We start from the raw sequence: 22,747 nt of genomic DNA, 5'->3' as shown, positions 1-22,747 counted from the left end.
GTAAAATAATAAAAAAAAAAGGGAGTTATTTATGTTTATTAGTGACAACGACAGGATTTTTAGGATTTTCAATTCCTGGATCAATAAACTTGGAAGTTAGAGCTAGTTGTAAAGACAATCTTGAGTTAGAGACAGTTGACGGCAGGTTGTGTCTTGGAGCAAATCGGGAGAGTTTTACCCCACCGACAGTGATGGCCTCGACAAAACTGATATCTACAGAATGTGACGGAGTCTGTTTTCTTTTGTGAAAGATTACAAGAGCGAGAACAAGAAAAGAAGAATAATGAGACGAAAACCACGTCAGACAATGTTGGGGCTATAGTTGTTCGCTTCAGAATTGCATATTTGTTAACCTATCATTTCTGTTGGAACACCTAAGTTCAAGGATACTGATAATTTTGGTCATGTCATTTTCAAAGAAGAAATCTGATAATGATATAATATCCTTACTATATTGAGTGGAAAAGGGAGACAGGCAAATCAATAACTCCATTCCCTTACAAAAAAAAAAGTTCATTTAAAATAGAGGTGTTAACTCAACCTTTTCAACCAGTGAAAATGATTCTCCTCATTTGTGAACCTGTGTGAAATACCAATTTCTAATAAAAGCAACGACTCAACCAATAGCTTAATCCTTTTTGTGTGACATAATATACTTTTTACTTCGAAAGTGGGCGGAGCATAAATCTGATGATTTTACAGTTCCCCATTTCTACTCCATACACAAAGAAAAAAAATGAAAGAAAAAAATTAAACGAATAGAGAAAGAAAGAGAGTAGTTTATACAAGCTGGTAAGTCTTTACACTAATTTGTATCGTATTTTAACCTTGCTACAACATTTGTTAGTAAACTTCATAAAATGCACAAAGCCATACTTTGTAACAGATTCCAATGCACCTAGTTAAAGCTGATTGGGAGAGTGAACCTTGGGTTTACTTTCAGCAGACTCATAAATCTTGATTCCATTATTTTGTCCCCAGCTGCCACGAATGATGTTTTTAACAAAGGAGGAAGAATTGCTGTCTTCCTAGTCGGAATCTATCCATTTACCACTTATCATCAGACAATTTTTATTAGCCATATCATCATCCGTTTGTATAACTCCTCCTCCTCCTCCTCCTTTCACCCTTTTTTTTTATCTCACCTTCAGTTTTTGTTTTTCTTTCCATTTTTTTTTTTTCAAGAATTTTCTTAAAACTTTCTTTCCTCCTCTCACTGTTTACTTTTATTCTGATATTTCTATTTTTTGCACTTAACACCCCCCCTTTCTATTTCTTCTTTCTTTTTTTTCACTCTGAATATATAAGTGGGTTTTGATCTTATTATGATAGACAATTTTGTTAAAAATGCATTTCCCCCCCCCTTCTACTAAAATTATGGACGGAAGCCAAATAAGCAAACGTCTCGAAACCCTAATCTTCTCCTCCTCCAATTTCATCACCAATTCAGATCACCATTCGATCGATTGATTGCAAATGTGTTAGAATGTGCATGACCCACAACTTCGAGAAGAAAGAAAAAGAGAGAACGGAAAGTTAAACAATTTTATCAAATAATTATTGGATTTTACTAAAATTATCAGTACGTATCTAATAACGCATGTTTTATATTCCCCCCCCCAGTTTAAATGTTTTTAAAACAAATCAATGTAAATAGTTATTTTGAATTTAAAAAAAAATAATAATTATTGAAGATTTTTTTTTAAACTTAAATGAAACATAATTCTTGTTTAAATAACCCTAAAGTAGAAGTATTTTTTTGCAATGTTTTATTAATTAAACCAATCTGCAATAATCTAGTATATAGTGTTATCTCGTGAGATTTAAAAGTTGGACTTAAACAGCAGTAAAGCTGACCTATCAAATTTTGATTCTGACTAGCCAATTTTCATTTGCTATTTTTGTACCATGTTATTTGGCATTATACTAATGCACTTTGCCAAAGATTATTTTTAAAACTATGTCAAACTCCACTAATAACCCGTAATATGGAAGCATTTTTCAAAAATCATTACCTAATTTTTATCTGAAAAATATAGTTATCATCCTTATAACTAAATTTTTTTCTTTTTCTGCTAAATTTTAGAAAATGATCCCGCAATTTAGTTTTTTTTATGTTGGTCTTTTTTCAAATTTTGTGCGCACAATATTTAATTTTTCTATGCAAATAAAGATAGTACCATGGAACACGTACATCAAATCCATTGCCAAGGTTGCTGGAAAAATGGTGGGATCATTCTACCGTTCTAGTAGATATCTCACTGCTGATGCAATTCTCTACCTGTATAAGAGCCGGGTATGTCCAAGGATGGAGTACTGTTGCCACATCTGGACAAGAGCTGCTAGAAGCAGCTTATCTTATCTTGACAGAGTTCAAAATAGACTTCATAGCCTAGTGGGGGTGCCATTTTCTCTCCCTTCAACCTCTTTCTCACAGAAGAGATGTTGCGAACCAGGCTCTGTTTTAACATTATTTTTGTGAAAAGTGATCATCTGAGCTCTAATCTATGGTCCCCTGCCCTCGCCAAACTTTCACAAAAAACACTTGTCTAGCTGAAACCACTGTCAATAATTTCCCCCCACTCTTTATCTTTGCCTAAACCTAAAAGTAGATTCCATGAATAAAGCTTCTTTCTTAGAACTACACACTTGTGGAACTCTCTTCCATTTCTCTGCTTTCCAACTGACTACAATATGGTCGTCTTCAAGTCCAATGTAAACAAGTTCTTGATGAGCCATTCCCTTAAGTTATCCAATTTAACAAATTCACATTACTAATGATTGCTACGATATTGTCCCATTGACTACTGTATACGCATTACCCCTTATCCTTGAGTGGCCTTCAGGCCTTTATAAGTGGTGACTCCTTCGTAAAAAAAAAAAAAAAAATGACCAATCATCAAGACAGTGGTTTTATTATAAGGTTCTAGGCTGTCTTTCATAAAAAATTCAAGATAAAAACTTCAGTGAATTAAATTTTGGGGTTAAACTCAATAAACTTATTTCATTTTGACTTCTAATTTCTGTTTAGCCGAAGTCTATACCAAGAATCAGGCCCTTCTGATTAATGTTTAAGTAATTCTTTACATTGAAAAATAGTCTTAAGTTTGAAATGCTTCTTTTTTGAAATTGTTTTATTTTTAACTAGCATGGATACCTGGCATTGCCCGGGTGGCCATGAAGTTCGGTTTGGACACAACTGCTATACTAAGGATACTGAGCACTTTCATCGATACCCCCACAACAATTTAAAAAATAAAAGAACGGAATCGCCCCCCCCCAAAAAAAAAGAAGTATGTGGCAACTTCTTCACCAGATATTTCAGCAGCAAGAATATGCACTCAAACCATCCCCCCTAAAAAAAAAATAAAGTAATCAAAACTCCCCCCCTCTCTAAAAAAAAATGTAAATAAATGAATAAAAACAACTTTTCTTTCAATCAAAATAGTAGCGAGTGCCCATGCAACTGAAAAAAAAAAAAAAATTTTTTTTTTTTAAAATAGCCACGGTAGGCAGGCTTCAACCTGAACCGCGAAAGAGGGAAAGAAAGGAAAAATGTTACTGGCAAACACTTTTGCCCACCGGACCACGACAACTTATGACGTCATGACCCGGCAAAATAACGTTTTTAAACATAATTTCAGTTTGATACGCATGCATGACTTGAAAAAAATCACAACACAAAAAGTGATCCTCCTTCTAAAAGATGGTTCAGTTGACCACCATAGAATTAATCTTTCTTTCTAATTTTCATATATTATGCATCTAAGGGATTGCTCTTTCAGATGGTACCAGTTCCAACCTGGTCCAATGCGTCTGACGATGTTTGAGATTTATTATTGGCCCTTAAAAGGTAAGATGAAAAATGTTCAAAATAAAAAGTGATTTTGAGATTATATTGTCTTTTATTGTCTTGAGAAAACATTTTTTTTTAAGTGATGAGTGAAAAAAAGAAAACTCAGGAAGCCTCCAGAGCATTACTGCAAGCACTAATTAAAATTAGGGAGGCCCTACTAAAAGCACTACTAAAATCAAGTTTCTACCTCCCCCCTCCTTGAAGAAAAAATATTTTTTTAAGTGAGGCCTGAAAAAAAAAAATAATTGTCAGAATCAACATGTGCGCTATTAAAAGCAGTAAATATGGTTATAATTATGATTACAGTTATATATTGTATATTTATATTTAAATCAGTATCTTTTAAGTTAATGGGGTTAAATTACATTTATTTGTAAGGAAAACACGTTAAAATAAGTTAAAACAAAAAAATATTGTTGACCTTGTGTATTCTTTGAATAGCAGCAGTGGCTTTTAATATCGGACTTAAGACAGGGCGGCCATGAAATAGGTAAGCAAATAAATATTTTGAAACCGGAAGTCACAAACTGGATAGACGATTTAAATGCCCAAGCAAGCAAACTGATCTGAGTTTTATAATTATACAGAAAAAATATATTAGATTAAAATTATATTTTTTTAGTCTTTATTTTGAAATAATTTTTTTTCAGAATTGTTTTATATAATAAAAAATATATTTTAAAAGTTCACATAAACATAGCTTTTATTTTGAAATGTGTTTTTCTTAAATATCTTGTAATCTATATATCTATGAAAGTGTCTGTCTGTGTGTCTATGTACATTTCCCTACACAATAACTGTCAATTTTCAGTCTACAGACTCGAAATTTGATATATAGGGTATGGAGATTTGGGAAAGTCTTCGTAATCTGTTTTCGGCCAGAAATTTGGCTTTTAAAAGGTCAAAGTTCAACGATATGACCTTTGAGAACTCTACCAAACTCCTCCGACAATTTTGGATATAAACAATTGAAAATTTAGATATAGGTTCCTTGGATATGGATCTAACTTAATAACTTGATTTGAGCCTAAAACAATAAATGTTAAGAGGTCATAATAGGGGTCAAAGTTTAAAAAAATTTAACCTCTGCGGTCTCTACCAAATTACTCAGACAATTTCTGGTCTAAACATTTGAAATTTTACATAAAGGGAATTCGGAGATAGGGCAAGCTTTTTAATCAGTTTGGGTCGAAAATTTGAGCTACCAATATATAAATGTATGTATGTATGTATGTTTGCATGTCTGCCTAAAACTTTCAACAGAGGTGACGGATCTTCACAAGATCAGTATCATTTGGAAGTTCGACCCTTCAGACGACAAATACCGAAAAATTGGCCAAAAGCATTAATTTTTTCACCATCAACTGGACACTTTTCTATGGGGAGGGGTCACTTTTTTCGCTAAAGTCATCCCCTCTTTTCGATTGTCTAGCCTTAATTTAAACCTACGTCACTTCTGGTTTGGCGGTAGGCGTAACACCAAAGACATCACTTTTTTCCCTGTTCTTTTCCTCCTTTGCGATACGGGTTGAGCCTGCCTTCCTACTACCAGATTTTTTTTTTTTTTTGCTTAACATACCCGGGCAACACCGGGCTGAAATGCTAGTATAAATATATTTTTCAGTCTTTGATTTGCAATATTTTTTTTTAGAATGGTTTTATATAAAAAAATATATATCTTTTAAAAGTTTACATAAAAAGTAGTTTTTACTTTAAAATGTTTTCATCTTTTCAGAATGGTTTTATATAATAAAAAATATTTTTTAAAGTTTACCTAAAACGTCAGAAATATTTTTTTTATTACACATTATAAAAAAATGTATTCAATAAAGAATACTGCCAAAAAAAAATTCACTTTAATTCATCCATGCCAGAAAAACCCTTGCAGATGACTTCCCTTACCAATTAAACTGTTAAATTTTGGAATTCTGAATACAGATTCAATAGAGTTTTTGTAATCTATACTATTAATAAAATTCTAAATGTTTATTTTATTTATTTATGTGTGTGTGTATAATAAAAATTTTGAACGGATGCACCAAATTGAAAAATTCTTTTTTTCCCCCCTGATTGTCCTGATCTAGATATGGTTCGTAACGAACAACACCGAGTCACACAAAAAGCACGGGATAAGGGTTTTTAGGCCGTTTCGTGCAATGTTAAAAAAGTTATTTGCCCATGTCAACGCAATTTACCACTGTCTATATACAGTCATAGTAACATCTTTCAGCATACGGCTAGGACTTGTGGCACAATGGATCAGAAGATTCCAGGTTCAAATCCTGGCAAGTTCGTAATAATTTAAACCATCCAACGTTTACTCATTATCCTTACCCTTAGTGTATTTTTGTTTTTCAGAGATTTTTTTTTGTGCATTTGAGAATTTCCAATACTCCAAGTTCACAAGGTAAGCATTGATGGTAAGCCGATGTTAAATGTACTCGATTTTATGTTTGAGTCGGCGTTGTGTGTGCCGACATGGCGCAGCTGCTAGTATAAAATAAACATCTAAAGTATTTCATTTCAGCAAAGAATCTATAGAAAAACACTAACATTATTAAATTTTCAATTATAAGGAAACAGGAAACCATTATGCAAGAAGGGGTTGTTCCTGGGTATACACCAAAATAAATTCCACTAAACAGAAAGCAGAAGTTATAATGAAAAAAGATTATTGAATTTAAGCAATTTTTGCTCTATTATTGAATTGCATTTCTGTCCGTTTTTAGATAGTCCAAATCTGACTTCCTTTATAGATTTACTATTAAAAGGAAAATCTAGTTTGATTTTTAATTTGCTAAGAATCAGACTAAGAAGATTCAATGTGTTAGCTGTTGAAATTAATCTTATATGAAGTCAAAGTTACAATTTCATGTATTTTATTTATTTTTTTTTTTAGGAATAATGTGATTTTGATTAATGTTTGATATTTAATGGCTGGTTTGATCTGATATGTATTGCTTTTATTATGATTAATTTTTCCTTCCCACAATGAATATAATATATATAAGAATAAGATAGCAGAAAAGTCAGAGTGAGATTGAAGAGAAAGTGCCCGAGATGAAGAGCACTCTGACTTGCAAAAAATACTTTGGTAGCCCGGTCAGCATTCCCTGGTAGGGGCAGCTCAGGTTAATAGGAATAAACTAACCCATTCTCAACGGGAGAAGGCAAAGCCTGAGAGAGCAGACCTCCTGGAACTGCACAGAACTAAAGCCATACCTCTATCAACAAGAAAAAAGTAATCTTAACAATGGCCGAGATTCTATTGTCTTTGGTGCCAAAGAAAAAAAAAAGAATCCCCATTTACCATAGGATGGTATTACATTTGTAAGAATTTTTAATTTATTCAAAACCAGCGTGAACATTGGCTTTTGAACCAATAGCATACAAAATGGTAATTTTTTTTTTTTTTTTTCTCAATGAACTGTGAACAGTCATAATTGTTGTGGCAAAACTACCTGCATTACCTATGAATGAACTGATCTATTCACAATAAATACTAAAGAAAACGCTGTAAGGCAGAAGTCGATATCCGATGGAACAATCCTCACTTTTGTACGTTCTTGTTAACACATTTTGCTGCTCTATTTCCGTGTTCCGTTTTCCTTGCAACCCTTTAAACAAAGTTATAACACTAATTAAATTTGGTATTAAATTTTTTTTATGTTTTATAAAGATCTATGTGCCCACGTTAAAATTTTTTTGACATAATGAAAATAAAATTTTGGCTTGAGTTACAAAATAACAAGCCGAGCATGCAGGGTTCCCCTCCACAAGTGAATGTCCATTCTGACAAAAATTTACTTTCACCACGACTAATGTTTGTACAAAATTTCAAAAAAATTCAAAGAGTAGTTATTAAGGTAAGTGCAAACAAATGAACGGACGAATGATTTGAGTGCAACTTTACCTATATAATTGCCCCTAGGTAGACAATCAGAGTTATCCCGGAAAATTCATTTTAACAAAAGTTTACTTTCACCATGACTAATGTTTGTGCAAATTTTTTTTTAAATCCAATATGTGGTTATTGAGAAAAGTGCAAACAAATGAATGGACAAACAGACAAATGCAAGGGAATTACTAGGTCCAATCCCTCCTTTATCCAGTGGACCAATAATTGACAGTTGAAAAAGAAAACATTTGGTGCTTGCCCAGAATTTCCCCTATATTAAAAAAACAAATATACTGAAAAATCTTTATTATGTACGTACACATGACAGAACAAAAAGATCATATTCCAAAAGTCATATAAATTGATCAAGTACTTTTATTTTTATAAACATATTTATTTTTAAACAATTTTAAGTGATTAATGCAAAATCGTAGGCATTACAAAACTGATCTTGCAAGCTTGAATAATTGCAGAGTTATCTGCCCTTGTTTTTTTTTTTTTTCAAGATGGTGGCACAAGATAGTCCTTTTTGTTTACTCATAAAATTTGATTTTCTTATTTGAAATAAAAATACTTGATCAATTTACATGATTTTTGGAATATGAAATTTTCATTCCGTCATGGGTATACATATCATACAGATTTATTTTTATTTTTTAAGAGCCAAACATTTTGGTTTGGGACAACTAATAAGAAGCTCCATTATGTTTCTCCCTCCCACACACATTATGATCAACTTGAGTATCTTTAATAAAACAATAACAATATTTATGACAGCTCTGAAAGCTAAAAGAAAATTCTAAGAATTAATTCTGAACGCAGAAATATTGGAAGAAAATATTTCATAAAAAATGGGGGAAAAAAAATGAAGGCAAAAAAAAAAAGTGAAATTAATAAAATGCACCAGTTTTGTTTTTTTTTCCCCGGCATTCCACTTCACAACTCTCAATGGTTTACCGCACTTTCTTGATTTTATTATGAATAGGCTTTACCCAGGTGGGAAGACAATCTTGCCACCTGGGTGAAGCCACTCATCTAATTTGCATTTTATTAGTGCCCGCTAATTTCTTACACTTGCTGGTCGAAGGAACAGCAATATTTTTTCGCAATCGGCAACAACAAAGCAGAGAAATTAATTTTCAAAACACAAGAGACAAAAATCAAATAATTTTCTTTTTTTAGTCAAAAATAAAAAAAAAATAATAATTTTTAAATTTATTCTCATGAGGCAAATGAAAAGGGAGAGAGAGAGAGAGAAAGAGAAAAATAGAGAGATAAAAAGTGACAAAAAAGATAAAGAAAAGAAAGAGAAAGAAAGTGAGAGAGCATACGAAATAAAGAGAAAGAGCAAGAGAAAAATATAGAAAAAGGGAAAGAAAGTGGAAAGGAGAAAGAGTGCAGAGAAAGTGGAGAGAGAGCTGGAGAAAGAGAGAGAGAGAGAGTGGGAGAGAGATAAAGAAAGGGGTGAGAGAGAGAGAAAGGGGAGAGAGAGAGAAAGGGGAGAGAGAGAAAAGTGTGAGAGAGAAAGGAGAGAGACAGAAAAGAAAGCAAAAGGGAGGAGAGAGAGAGAGAAAGGGGAGAAAGAGAAAGAAAGTAGAAGAGAGAGATGGGGGAGAGAGAGAGAAAAGGGAGAGAGCTGCTGAGTTTCAGTTTCATATAAAAACTCAAACTGAAAGAAATCCTTACTCTCCATAATTGCTCAAAAAAGTTTTTTTATTGTATTGAATGGCGAAATCCCTCTTTTTTGAACATTTCTATCTTTAATCATCAATTGACTGCATATAACGGTTTAATGCACATAGTAAATTACAGACTTCACACCTTCAAAATTGGCTACTAGCCGACGCTTGGCCATCTATGCAATGCTTTCAAAATTGTCAGCCAGCTTCATGACAATTTGGAATATTGTTATTTCTTCGTCCGCATGAAATCATTATCATAAACATTTACAAAACTTGTTGGACGTATTCTAATAACTTAGCAGCCATTTTTTTTCTAGGCCACTGTGTCTATGCATTACCTTTAATACCAGTTTATGATATGCAAAGATCTATATGGCCATATATACAGTTTTTAGACATAACGAAAATATGAATCTTTTTTTTTAATAATATCCGAACTGAATGTATTACAAGGTTTGTACAGATTTTCAATGTCCTTTACAAGGCTTTTCAAAATTTGTCATGGCCTTCTCCAGACAAAATGCAAGTTTTCAAAACAAAATATGAGGTTTGTTTTACAATCCACAGTGATTCGAAAAAGTGGTACAAAAACAAATAAATGTAAACACAGCCAATAACAGTTACTTTGCAACCTGTATTTATTATTTATTTGGTGTTTTTAAGTAGTTTTAAATGCTTTTTATTTCATCTCAAAAATTAACTCTCTTTACGGCTTTTGATTTCCAAGATGGCTGGCATCTTGTCCATTTTTTGTGGCCCGAGCAGCCTAATTTAAAGTTATCACAGAAAAGTTTGGGGGAGGGGAGGTCGCATTGGAAAGTTTTGTCTGCATAAGGAAAGTATTTTTTAGAGGTGGGGGGTGTAATTTTAGTTATGGTGGCCACCACTACTCCTCCTCTCTTGTGCCCCCACCCCCAAATTAAATTATAAATGAGAACAAAAATAGATGGAAATAGTAATCTTTATCACAAAACTATCCGAGGTAGTTTTATGATAAAAGGACATAACTCATGTATCCACAATACTATACGATTTATTTCGATTTTATTTTCAAGATTTAAAAAATATTTAATGGTATTTTTATTAATACTTAAAATAATTTAATAGTATTTCGATTTTATTTTTTAATATTTCGATACAAATTTCTATTGGACATATTACAATTTTCAAGGCCTATCCAAAAATTTTCAAGACATTATCCATATTTTCAAGGATTTTTCAAGGTAATTTTCAAGGCAAAGTTAAAATTCAAGAACTTTTTAAGTCTGTATGAACCCTGCATTAATATTATAAATAGCAGCATTATGTTTGTCAAACTTACCTTCAACAATTTTCTGTGGTTGATCCTTTGGAATTGGCTTCTTCTTAATGACACGTCCAAAGAAATCTCGTTCCGGCTGAAAAGTAGATATTCCATGAATCATACCTTTGCAAGAGTAAAACAATAAATAAGAATCCAGAATCAGGATTATTTGCACGTGATCAAATGTAAATATGAAGGAATGGTGCTTTTGCAGTATGACATTTCAAACAAATGCATTTCAGGCGAATATACCATTACATATGTGCCATGTTGAAATAAGTATAAATCCACAAAATTATAAAATATGATCCAGGAGAAAAATAATTATATGTAAAAATAAAATTTATCAAATTATAGAGTTTTATCGCATGTTTTAAAGAGGAAGAATTCTTAAGATCCAGGGGAGGTAACTGCAATCTATGATTTTGACTTATTTTCATTGCTGTTAATGAAAATCTTCCATTTCACAATAGAAAATGTTGGATCACTAGTATGTATGTTTTTGTAAAAAGATAGATCAAGGACATCTACAGGATCATTTTTTATAATTTTTAATTTTATACTAATTTTGACAGGACATGAAAAAATATACCAATCAATCAAACAGAATTAAATTTAACTTCACAAACAAGATATGAAAGACAGTTTATAGATATGTAAATATTGCAATTAATTTTAGAATAATTTTGTGGTTTTTCATATGGAAACTTTAGTCGTATACCGTCAAATATACATAATAATCAGAGCTTGATACTATGTAATACACTAAAAAATAATGGAATTAATGAAGTATTTCCTTTTGCTATTGACTAATCTAAGACTCTTTTTGTACAAGCATTTAAAATTGCCGTAGACCCTTGAAAATTCATTATGCTATTGCTATAGATCTTATGAGATAATTGACCAATTTTTATAATTTCATGTTCAAATGAACATCTACAGCAGGAATGGGAATACACCCTACTAAAGCCTGATAGTCACAGCTGGTGAATTTCAAAAATGCAATCTGCACGTGAGGATTCTTTAGAAGAACAATATTCAATAAAATTCTGTTTTAGACTTGGTAAAAATGCTGCAGAAACGTATGGAATGCCTCAGACTGCTTTTGGACCATCTGGCATGAATCAAGCATCAGTTTTTGAGTGGTATAAGAGATTCAAGGAAAGCAAAGAGTCTGTGAGGGATGATAAGAGGTGTGGGAGGAGTAAGGAAGTCAGGACACCAGAGTCGATTGGCCAAATAAAGAACTTCATGGATAAAGACCGTCATGTGTCTGTAGAGACAATAAGTGCACAGTTTGATGTCAGTGTGAGAACCGTACACACAATTATTCGTGAGAAACTGAATATGCGGAAGATTTGCCCAAAATTGTCCCAACAGTGCTGCATCCTTTTCACAAACTATTTGACCAAGATGGGCATCAAGACAGTTCCTCACCCTTCTTCTAGTCCAGACCTTACTCCCTGTGACATTTGATTGTTCCCTAAGTGGAAGGAAAACAATAGAGGCTGTTATGAGACTGTTGAGGAGATGAAAGAGGCTGTGAAGAGGGTTACTGATATGATCACACAAGAGGATTTCCACAGGGCCTTCCAAAAGTTGTTGGATTAATACAATAAGTGCATTGCAGCCAGAGGAGATTATTTCGAAGGTGACTAATTTCATGTGTGTACTATCAATAAAAGTGCCCATATGAAAAAGTCTGGAAACTTATTGAAGGCACCTCATCTATATATCTATAAAAGTGAACGTGTCTGTCTGTCTGTCTGTGTACATTTCCCTATGCAATAACTCTGTCAATTTTTAGTCTATAGACTCGAAATTTGAAATACCGGGTACTGAGATTTGGGAAAATCGATGTGACGGGTGTCAGCCAGAAATTTGGCTGTTAAGGGGTCAAATTTCAACGATTTGACCTTTAAGAACTCTACCAAACTCCTCCAACAATTTTGGGTCTAGGCACGTGAAATTTTAGATATAGGTTCCTTGAACCTGGATCTAACTTAATAAAGTGATTTGAGCCCGAAACAATAAATTTTAAGGGGTCATAATAGGGGTCAAAGTTTTAAAAAATTAACCATTTTTTTTGTTTTTTTGCTTTTTTTGCACAGCATACACCTCCAAACACCCGAGCAACGCCGGGCACCCCTGCTAGTAAGTATATAAAAGTGTTTTTACCTCGAATGCATTTGCTTGAAAATGTACAAGCACTGAAGAAATAAATGGATGAAAACGATTCTATGTAGATCAACAATATAAATGATTTACTCAATAACTTTTACCTGAGAGAATTACTATAGAAAATGAGGATATTCGCTAAACTGATATCAGTAAGCATCTCTGTTGAAATTCCAGTTTTATTGTCTGGTTTAATCCAGAGGCAGATAACCCATGCTTTCAAATGTTTCTCAGCAAAAAGATAACTTGACAGTACTTATTTTCCTTTAAATACAAAAATATCCCGTTCTTATCAAGAATTTTTCCTGTAATTAAAAAACAAAAAAATCTGTATGATATGCATACCCATAATGAAATGAAAATTAGATGATATTCCAAAAATCACATAAATTGATCAAGTAGCTTTATTTTTATAAAGAAAATCATTTTTAAGTGATTAATTGACATTTGTAAGCATTATATAAATCTTGCAAGTTTGCATTATTGGGTTATCTTCCTTTGTTTTTGTTAGATTATTTTCAAAATAGCAGACAAAACAGCGATTCTTTGATAAAATTTGATTTTTTTTATCTAAAAATAAAACTACTTGATCCAATTTGATGAATTTTGGAATATGATATTTTCATTTTATCAGAGATATGTACATCATACAGATTTTTCTTTACTTTTATTTTTAAATATAGGAAAGAACTCTAAACAAGTATCAAAAATATTAAAACCTGTTTGTAAAAAGAAAATAAACAAAGTAGTGCAAAAATTTTATTATGTATTTACATGTTGGGCTTTAAAAAAGACAGTACACCAAAAATTATACAAATTCATCAAGCATTTTTTAAACAATAAAAAAATAAATGTTAATGGCAAAATGTCTCATCTACCATTTTCTGCTTACATTAAAGTCAAGAGACATAGTTCAACATGCAGTCAACATAATAATACCAGCTACAAATCTTTTAATCAAATTTCATTATCTATTATGTAAAAGTCAAAATGTGTGTTAGTATGTGTGTGTGTATTTGTAGGTCTGCCAAAAACTTTTGACATATGCAACAAACACTGACAATATTGCTATCGTTAGAAAGATTAATCTCTCGGACGACAAATATCCAAAAATTTACCCAAAACATTAATTCTTTGAGCGTCAACTGGGCCGTTTTTTGCAAGGAGGGGTCAGTTTTTGCGGCAACATTTTTGTAAGTAATTCACACCTAGCAATCTGAACTTACATTTAAAAAACGTTATTTCGGAGGCCTATGATGTCATAAAGTCACTGTGGACAAGACAGCTAACGAGTTTGCTTTTTTTTTCACCTCTTTTTCCTCCTTCGCGTTACAGGTTCAAGTCTGGCTACTGTGGCTAATTTTTTTTTTTTTTTTTCTTGAGTTTGCACGGCTACTCAAGACTATTTGTTTATTTTTTTTGTTTTTTAAGGGGTTAGTTGCTCAATAACCTTACTATAGTACTTCTTGACACCCTGGCAACGGCGGGTACCCATGCTAGTATTTTATGAAAACAAAAATATTAAATAAATTTGTGTAAATTTTGGTGTGCAGCATTTTTTTTTTTTTTTAATTTATTTAAGAGGTAAGTACATAAAGTTTTTGTGCAATTATAATTTTTTAACGTTGGCATAAAACTGTATAAGTTACAAATGGCTTTATGACTTTTTTAAAAATCTATTTAGGTTAAACGGTGTTCAGAATATGGTTGTACATAGGATTAAAGACCATGTATCGAAATAAAAACTTACACCACCAGAATATTCCATGATTGGTTTTGGAGTCAGAGTCTGTTTGTGGTTTGGAACAGCCTCAGAAGCACTGTAAAAAGAAAATAAAAATTAATTAAAATAAACAATAATCCATCATCAGCTAAAATTTTTTACATTGTGTCTATTTCAACATATCTATAAATTATTGGTTCTTCTTTGTTATTGTATCGAAAATGGAAATATTGAATTTTAAGCAAAGCCAATGGTATCTACTTAATTGTCATGTCACAGAAAGGAACATATCCAAAAATTATGAAAAACGATAAGGTAGAAGATTAATTATTAATGAAAATAGTTTTTGAAGACAATAAGCGAAAATTAAATTTTACCAAATTGGCCAAAGATTTTCAGTTTTCAGAAAATATTTACCTCCCTTTTGTTACGATTCAAATTCTCAATTTTCACTATTTCGAATTTCGCTATTATAATGAAGAAGAACCAAATCATGCAAAACTAAGGGAGGTAATTCTGTACATAACACCAGGAGCAGCTTTTTTGTATATGAAAAGTGAGAATTGTTTGCAGTCGCTTTTTAATGAATATCTCTGTGAATGGTTAATTGTACTTGACTAGCTACCACCACTGCAAAAACGTTTCTCCTTTCTTTCTTTTGTGTATCTAAAAATCAAAAATGAATTGCTCTAAAATCGAATAAAATATCATAAATAGAATTGGCTTTCGTTAAAAGACAGTTACATGACAAATCTGTTTTTGATCAAAGAAAAAGTGCTTGATAAACAATAGTGAAAGTGTTACTTGTAATTATATACAATGTATGTTTATGATATATTTAATTATATAAATGTTTATAAAATATATAATTGTATACAATATATGTTTATAATATACTAGCAGGATGGGGGACGGGAGGCTATGTCCGACTGTAAAATACGCTTAAATATGATATTTAATTTTGTCCAGATTTTGCATATAGTTATAGTTTTATGATTTCAAAAGTCAAAAAAAAATTTTTTTTTAAGTATTTAGGTGCCATTAGTTAGAATGGCAACTGAAACTGCAGCATTCAGAGCTGGTGATGTTACCACTATACCAACATGACATGCATATACACCAATTAAAAATAAACTAAGATGAATGTACAAAATGTTTAATGATATTTTTTTTTTTCAATTTTGACCCATTTTTGACCCCTTAAAAACGATTTTAACCGGCTAAAGACCCATAAAAGATTGTAAAAAATCCAATCATTTGAGGCCCTTAACACCACTTTGCAACTTTTAGTTTCGGAGGAGATAGAGTTTGAAAATATGGAGACAGACAGACAGACAGACAGACATAGCCGTTTATATATTAGATTAAATTATATGTTTATAAAATATATAATTGTATCATTCAAACACTACCGTGTTTGAATATATAATTAAGTGGCAGTTTTAATCATTTAGAACTGCTTTAAAGCTTCACCGCTCACTCATTTATCGACCAAATTTCAAACAATTATTACAGTTTATAGATCATCTTGTCAGGTGCCACAGGACTTATGAAGAAGAACCTGAAGTCCTACCTAACTAATATTCCTGGTGAACCAAGTGCAAAAGAGATTCAGACAATTGCACTTAAGGGAACAGCGAGGATACTAAAAAGAGCTCTCGGTTGGTTTCAATAAAAAAGCGGGGCAATGTTGGCAGCTGGTTTGGCTGCCCCATACCCGGCATTACAATCTTCAAAGGAATAAAAATAAAAAAATAAAAAAAAATTTTTCAATTTTTGTTCAGCAAAATAAAAGTTATGATGAATTTTCTGATGTTCAAAATCGAAAAATATGTAAGGAGGTGAGCGACGTTTTTATGACTGGTTTCTATAGCAACCACGTCACTTCAGCGACTACTGTTATTACTAATTCACTGCTGTCGCGAAAAGAGAAGTAACAAGTGAAACAGAATGAAAGCATGAAAGGGAGATAATTGGGAGGGATTTTATTGAAAGCAGACGAGTGCTGTACATTGTTATTACATGTGTTTATGGGGGCAAAAAAATAAGACTGAAATTAAACAAAGTGAATTTATTGGAAGCCTGGAATTTTTTTTTTTTTTATTTAATTTATAACATTATATAATCTATTCTTAATGTTGAAATATTTTAAGTTATAAATCTATATTTTTTAATAGAATATCTTGTCCTTTTCTTTTCCAGTTTTAACAACTAGTCCTTTACTTCTCCATGCTCGCATTTTTCTATTGTGATACAATATATATTTATCTATATATACATAAAAGTGATCCTGTTTGTCTGAAGAACGGTTTCTATCAAACTCCTCTGTCAATTTTTGGTCTACAGGCTTGAAACTTGGACCTGTGGAACAAATTCAATTTGATCAGTAAAAATAAAATGGAAAAAAAATTTGCTTGTTGGGTTTGTCGGGAGTATTTACTTCGAGGGAGTATAAGGGCTTGTAGTTCGTTGGAGCATCTACAATTAAAATACTTGTACAACAGGCAGATTTCGTTGATGAGACAGAGGTTGAAGCTTTTGTCGACTCTTTTCAACCCTGTCCAATAGTGATATAATATTTTAATTCATGCAGATTTTGTATTCATTATTGTAGTGGTATTCACTATCTGAGCTAAGTTTAAATACATAGCAACACTTTACAAATTAACCTACTTAAATGTATATTTGCACATGCAGACAAGAACCCTTTATGCCAACTTAGCATGCTAAATTCATTTATTTTTAATTATGACTCCCAGCAGCTGTTTTTACCAGCTAAAAACCAAATCAAAGTTGTTTCACAGGTTCGAATCCCCTATATATCAAATTTCAAGTCTGTAGACTAAAAATTGACAGTTTGATAGAGACCATTCCACACACACAAAGTCTGGTTGTAAAATACACTTAAATATGATATTTTAATTCATTATTATAGAATCAATTCTCTATTGATCATCATATTGTACCCAATATGTAGTAGTGATTTCAAAAGTAAAAACAATAAACATGGGTGCCATCATCTAGAGTTGAAACAAAGCATATAATGTAACAGCCTTAATTGTTACCATTTGAGCTATCATCAGATGAATAAGAAGATGTTAAAATTTAACTGGCTTTAACATATAAACGTGTATATTTGCGCATGCACACAAGAGCACGAAGTCGACTTAGGCCTGCTAAGTTCCAATATTTTTTAATTTTCACCCGTTTAGTAGCTAGTTTTACCAACTAAAGACCATATTGAATTTGTTCTACAGGTCTAAATCCCCTATCAAGTTTCAAATCTGAAGACCAAAAGTTAAGACACCATTCCTCAGACAGACAGACAGACAAGATCACTTTTATGATTTCTTGTTGGTTCAAAAAAAAAATTTATTTATTAAAGCGAGTAACACTGTCAGTTTGCTTTATTAGATACTAGCAGGGGTACCTGGCGTTGCCCGGGTGTGGAAAGGAGGGTAAATCAAAACAACAGTAGGCAGCCCGGATGGAGAGATGTGTTTGAAAAAAAAAAAAAAAAAAGAAAAAAAAAATTGGTAATAATGGGTTTCTTCGGCGTTGCCTGGGTCGAGTAAGGAACCCTGGGTTAAGGTTTGTGTGGTAAAAAATATAATAAATTGGTAGTAGCGGGGGAGGGGGCAACAGTAGGCAGTTTGGGTGAAGACAAAAAAAAAAAAGTGGGAGTAGGCAGGCAGGCTCGAACCCATAACGCGAAGCGGGAAAAGAAAGTGAAAAAAATGTAACATCTTAGCCGATGACTCCATAGCCAAACCGGAAGTGGAGAGCATCGAAATTAAACCTGGTCAATCGGAAAAAAAACGAAAAAAAAAAAAACACCCCCTCCTTATAAAAAACAGCTGAGTTTAGGGTAAAGGAATTAATGTTTTTGGTCAATTTTCCGATATATGTTGTCCAAAGGACAGAGCTTTAAACCAATACTGATCTCGTCAGGATCCGTCACCTCTGTCAAAAGTTTTTGCGAAACATATAAACATACACACACATATATTTTGCCTCTTATGTATTAGATATCATTCAAATTTTTGTGTATATATTGACATACATGTGTCTATAACTGCATATCATGTGTGCATTTGACTTAACATCAATTCACTTATCTATCAAGTGGATGAAATACTTGGTAAAATTCAGTGGTAAGTTACACTCTTCTGGTAGTTGAAGATTCAATTCTCAGTGTGGGCAACACTCAAAATACAATTGCAAGTTAGGACTTTTACCCAATTATGGCAGATGAACGAGAGTATAATAGCCCCATAGTGTTCTGTTCGAAATTCTGTGCAGATTTCCGAGTTTGACAAGATAAACCTGGAGAAGGTCGGAGGTTACATCGACTGAAATATTGTTAAAATAAAACTCAAGGTCGGAACAGTAGTCTGAAGAATACAAATAATCAATCCATTCAGAAACAGAAACAATTCACTTGCCTGTCCTTCCTTGCTCTCTATCTTCTGCAATCTTTTATCTACTTGTCTCTTTATTCAATGAGTTTAGCTAACATCACGATTGATACACATAATACATTATTCACATTATTCCTGTGTTTATAAGCTAAAAGATAATCCCATTTATCTACCAAATCCTAATAAATTATACTGACATTGTCCCTTGACTGACATTATAAAAAAATTCTTAATATAAATTGCATTTTCGAAATTCTTAAACTTATTCAATTTCAGTAATTTTTTAACATGATAAATTTTTTAGACTTTTGAGTTTTCCATCAAAAAAATTTATGACTAAATTAAATGCCCTATACCATCATGTAACATATGTACCTTCTGCGAGTGAGACTACCCCTTCCCTCTGCACTCCCCAATTTTTTATTTTTTTTTTTATTTTAAATATCATTGACAATTAAGAACCGGTAACATGGTAAAATATTCAACTGAGAGATTATCATCTTTTACACATGCGCCAACTGATTAGAGGAAGGTTATCTTTTCACATCAACTCCTGACTCATTTTATCTGACCCAACTCACCAGCAACACCACTGCATCCGATGTCAGCATAGATCGTTAATCTTTCTATGGCCCTTAAATTATAACAACCTCCTTCTCCATACACAAAAGTAAAAACGATTTTTTTTTTTTTTTTAAATTATATCTGTTTGTTTTTCGTTTTTGCTTGTCCCTATCCTATTAAAGCTAGGTTTTTATAACTGTTTTCTTTATTGCTGTTGTTTGTTTGTTTGTTGCGATTATTGTTGGCATTCATTTCTCTAATATCAAATATCTTTCTTTTAAGAATTCTTTCTAGAAGGATACAGGATATTTATGAAAAGAATCACAAGAAGGTTGTCAACGTCTTTAAGTGAAAACATACACCATCCTTCCAAAATGGTTGGTTGCTTTTGTTTACCGACATATCAACCATTTTGAGGTTATCTAAAGCTGAATCCAGTAATTTTTTTTAAAAAGTTTTCTACTTCAAGTTCTTTATAACTTTAAATATTTATTCATGGAGTTTGGTTTGGTTGTTTTATGGCATAGCAACCTTTTTTGGGTTATTTTAAGCCAAATCCAGTAATTTGGGAAAAAAATCTGTACTTCAAGTTCTTTATAACTTATATTATTTATGAAGTTTGGCTTAGTTGTTTTGTAGAAGTAAAATGTTTTTGACTTTGCAGGACATGCTTGAGTTCAAAGGAAAAGGGAAAAACACAATAACATCAAAACGTTTCGGTCGATATAACCTTCGACCTTCAGGTGTATCTTGTCGAACTCGGGAATTTGGACGGAATTTCGAGCAGAACCCTCTATTTACTTTATGACTGGATAGAGGTCCTAATGGCTGATGGAACAAGAGCATGCTACCCCCGTGAAGTAAATAAAGGGTTCCGCTCGAAATTCCATCCAAATTCCCAAGTTCGACAGAAACACTCCAGAGTTCGACAAGATACACGCGAAGAAGGTCGGAGGTTATATCGACTGAAACATTGTGAAAATCACACTTAAAATGAGAACAGTAGTCCAATGAATAATAATACATATAACCAATCCTCATCTCAAAAATTCAGAAACGTAAAAAAAATAACATCAAAGTTTGGTACATTTTTGATCAGGAAGCCAGTATCTTCAGATGGTCTGAATAAGTAGCACCAGGTACCCTTACAATCTGGGCCAAAGTGAACCTGGGAGCAATGGTAACTAAGGGGCAATTGCACATTCCCTGCATCTCCTCAAAAAAAGGGTTTTTAAGGTCATACCTGCCATATCTAATGCCATCAGAGAAACACGCCTACGATTTGCTGGTCATTGTCTGAGGAGCAAGCACGAATTGGTGAGTGATGTATTACTATGGACTCCACAACATGGATGCGCAAGCAAAGGACGACCTAGATCCACGTACATCCAGCAAATAGCACACGACCCTAACTGTGAATCTGAAGATTTGAGGCAGCTGATGGAAGACAGGAAACTCTGGAGAGGAAGAGTCACATTGGTCCGGACAAGGAGCCCATCATGATGATGATGATGATTGAGTGAAGAAAAAAAAGGTATTGTAAGAATAAGTGCCATTAATATATCTATATAACAACAGAAGAGATTTGTGTCTGTCTTTTGTGTTTGCTATCATCAAATCATAACGAAAGTGTTGTCTGTTTGTGTTATGTTGATTAATTGGACTATTATTCTCATCTTGGAGTTATTAGCACAACGTTACATTTGCTGCAACCTGCGACCTTCTTTGGTTGTTGAGAACATTCTTCTTTTCCTACTAAGGAAAAAGAGGCATGCTTTGTCTCTAGTGATTTCCATAAAAAAATTAAATTAATTAAAAATCACACACTGTCTATTATGCCCATCTTTTCCAGTCTTCTCATAGTATTGTTCATCATTTTTTCCTTTAGTCCTCACATTTCATGAGCCAGGTTTGGAATCGCCCCATCACCAATATCTATATATATATCTTCTTCTTCTTCTTCTTCTATATATATAAAAGCCAAACGTCTGTGTGTATGTATGTTTGTTTGTAACGCTAAAACTTTTGAAAGACGGAACCAAACTTGACAAATTTGGTATCATATCGAAGCTCCATCACCCGGATGACAAATATCGAAATTTCACGTCAAACGGACCACTTGAAGTTGGTCAACTGATCAGTTATCTTCGAGGGGGGCCCCCAAAAAACCTGTCATTATCTATATATATAAAAGACAAATGTTTGTTTGTAACGCTAAAACTTGAGATGAAAGATTCCTCTCCCCTAAGAATAAAACATATGTTCAATATCTGCTTTTGTTTTTTCATTGTTTATACTGTTCCGAGCAATGCCGGGTAGCCCTGCTAGTATATATATAAAAGGCAAAATGTGTGTGATCATTTCATGTATGTCTTCAAAAGGCTTTTCTCGCACACGGTCCTGGGTTTGTTACTATCGCTTAAAATAGGTGTATATAGGTCCTATAAATAATATCTAAGAATTAGGAAACCGCGTAGCGTATAGATTTATTTACGTCAATTTTTACAAAATTATTGCTATTTTCGCTTCTCGCGTGTTGATTGGGCTTTTTAGTATAAATAAAGTGAAACTAAACTCAAATGACGTCTTCGGCATTGCGCCGGGAAAAACGTCCAGAAGCAATCAGCTTTGATCAGACAGTTGTGGGAGCTGCTTTCCCCCTCCCCAACATCTGTTGGGGTAAGAAAGTTAAATTTGGGTAAACAAACCCAAACGCTGCATGACTTCTATTTGACCTTCTTAATTAGGTCAAATGGAAGCAGCAGAGTTAACTTTTATTGCGCACGCCTGTTTTTATAGTTAAATAACCTGCTTAATGTTGTCTGTCGCCATGGGTCAATGGTTAATGTAGCACTTTTTTTTTTCACACATTAATTTCCAACTCAAGGGTACGGTTCGATTCTAATACTTACCTACCAAAACATTTTTTTTTATTATTTACCCCCCCCCCCCAGTTTTGATTTACCTCAAAACACCCGGGCATTGCCGGGTACCCCCCCCCCGCTAGTATATATATAAAATCAAACTCTACCGATAGCTTCCAACCCTATCATCATATTGTCTATCATCATATTGTCTATCATCCAATTGACCATCTCTTATTCTCAAGTGGTTCATATATA

At 32.8% G+C, this 22,747-nt stretch overlaps 1 protein-coding gene across 2 annotated transcripts in view; it reads right to left on the bottom strand.

Annotated features, from left to right (window-relative positions):
- Positions 1 to 22,747, bottom strand: part of LOC145293030 (chromosome transmission fidelity protein 18 homolog) — a 219,728-nt gene that overhangs the window by 17,842 nt on the left and 179,139 nt on the right. For both annotated transcript variants that reach the window (XM_080139328.1, XM_080139329.1), the window contains exons 22-23: positions 14,668 to 14,737; positions 10,758 to 10,833 (exon numbers count right to left, since the gene is read on the bottom strand). In XM_080139328.1, coding sequence (XP_079995454.1) covers positions 10,758 to 10,833; positions 14,668 to 14,737 — 146 coding nt within the window. The remainder of the gene's footprint in view (positions 1 to 10,757; positions 10,834 to 14,667; positions 14,738 to 22,747) is intronic.

Source organism: Euprymna scolopes, chromosome 14 (assembly GCF_053919585.1).
Source record: "Euprymna scolopes isolate OS-2025 chromosome 14, ASM5391958v1, whole genome shotgun sequence".
NCBI classification, from domain to species: Eukaryota; Metazoa; Mollusca; class Cephalopoda; order Sepiida; family Sepiolidae; genus Euprymna; species Euprymna scolopes.
Note: the sequence above shows the minus strand (reverse complement) of the source record. Positions and strands in the feature narration are given on the sequence as shown.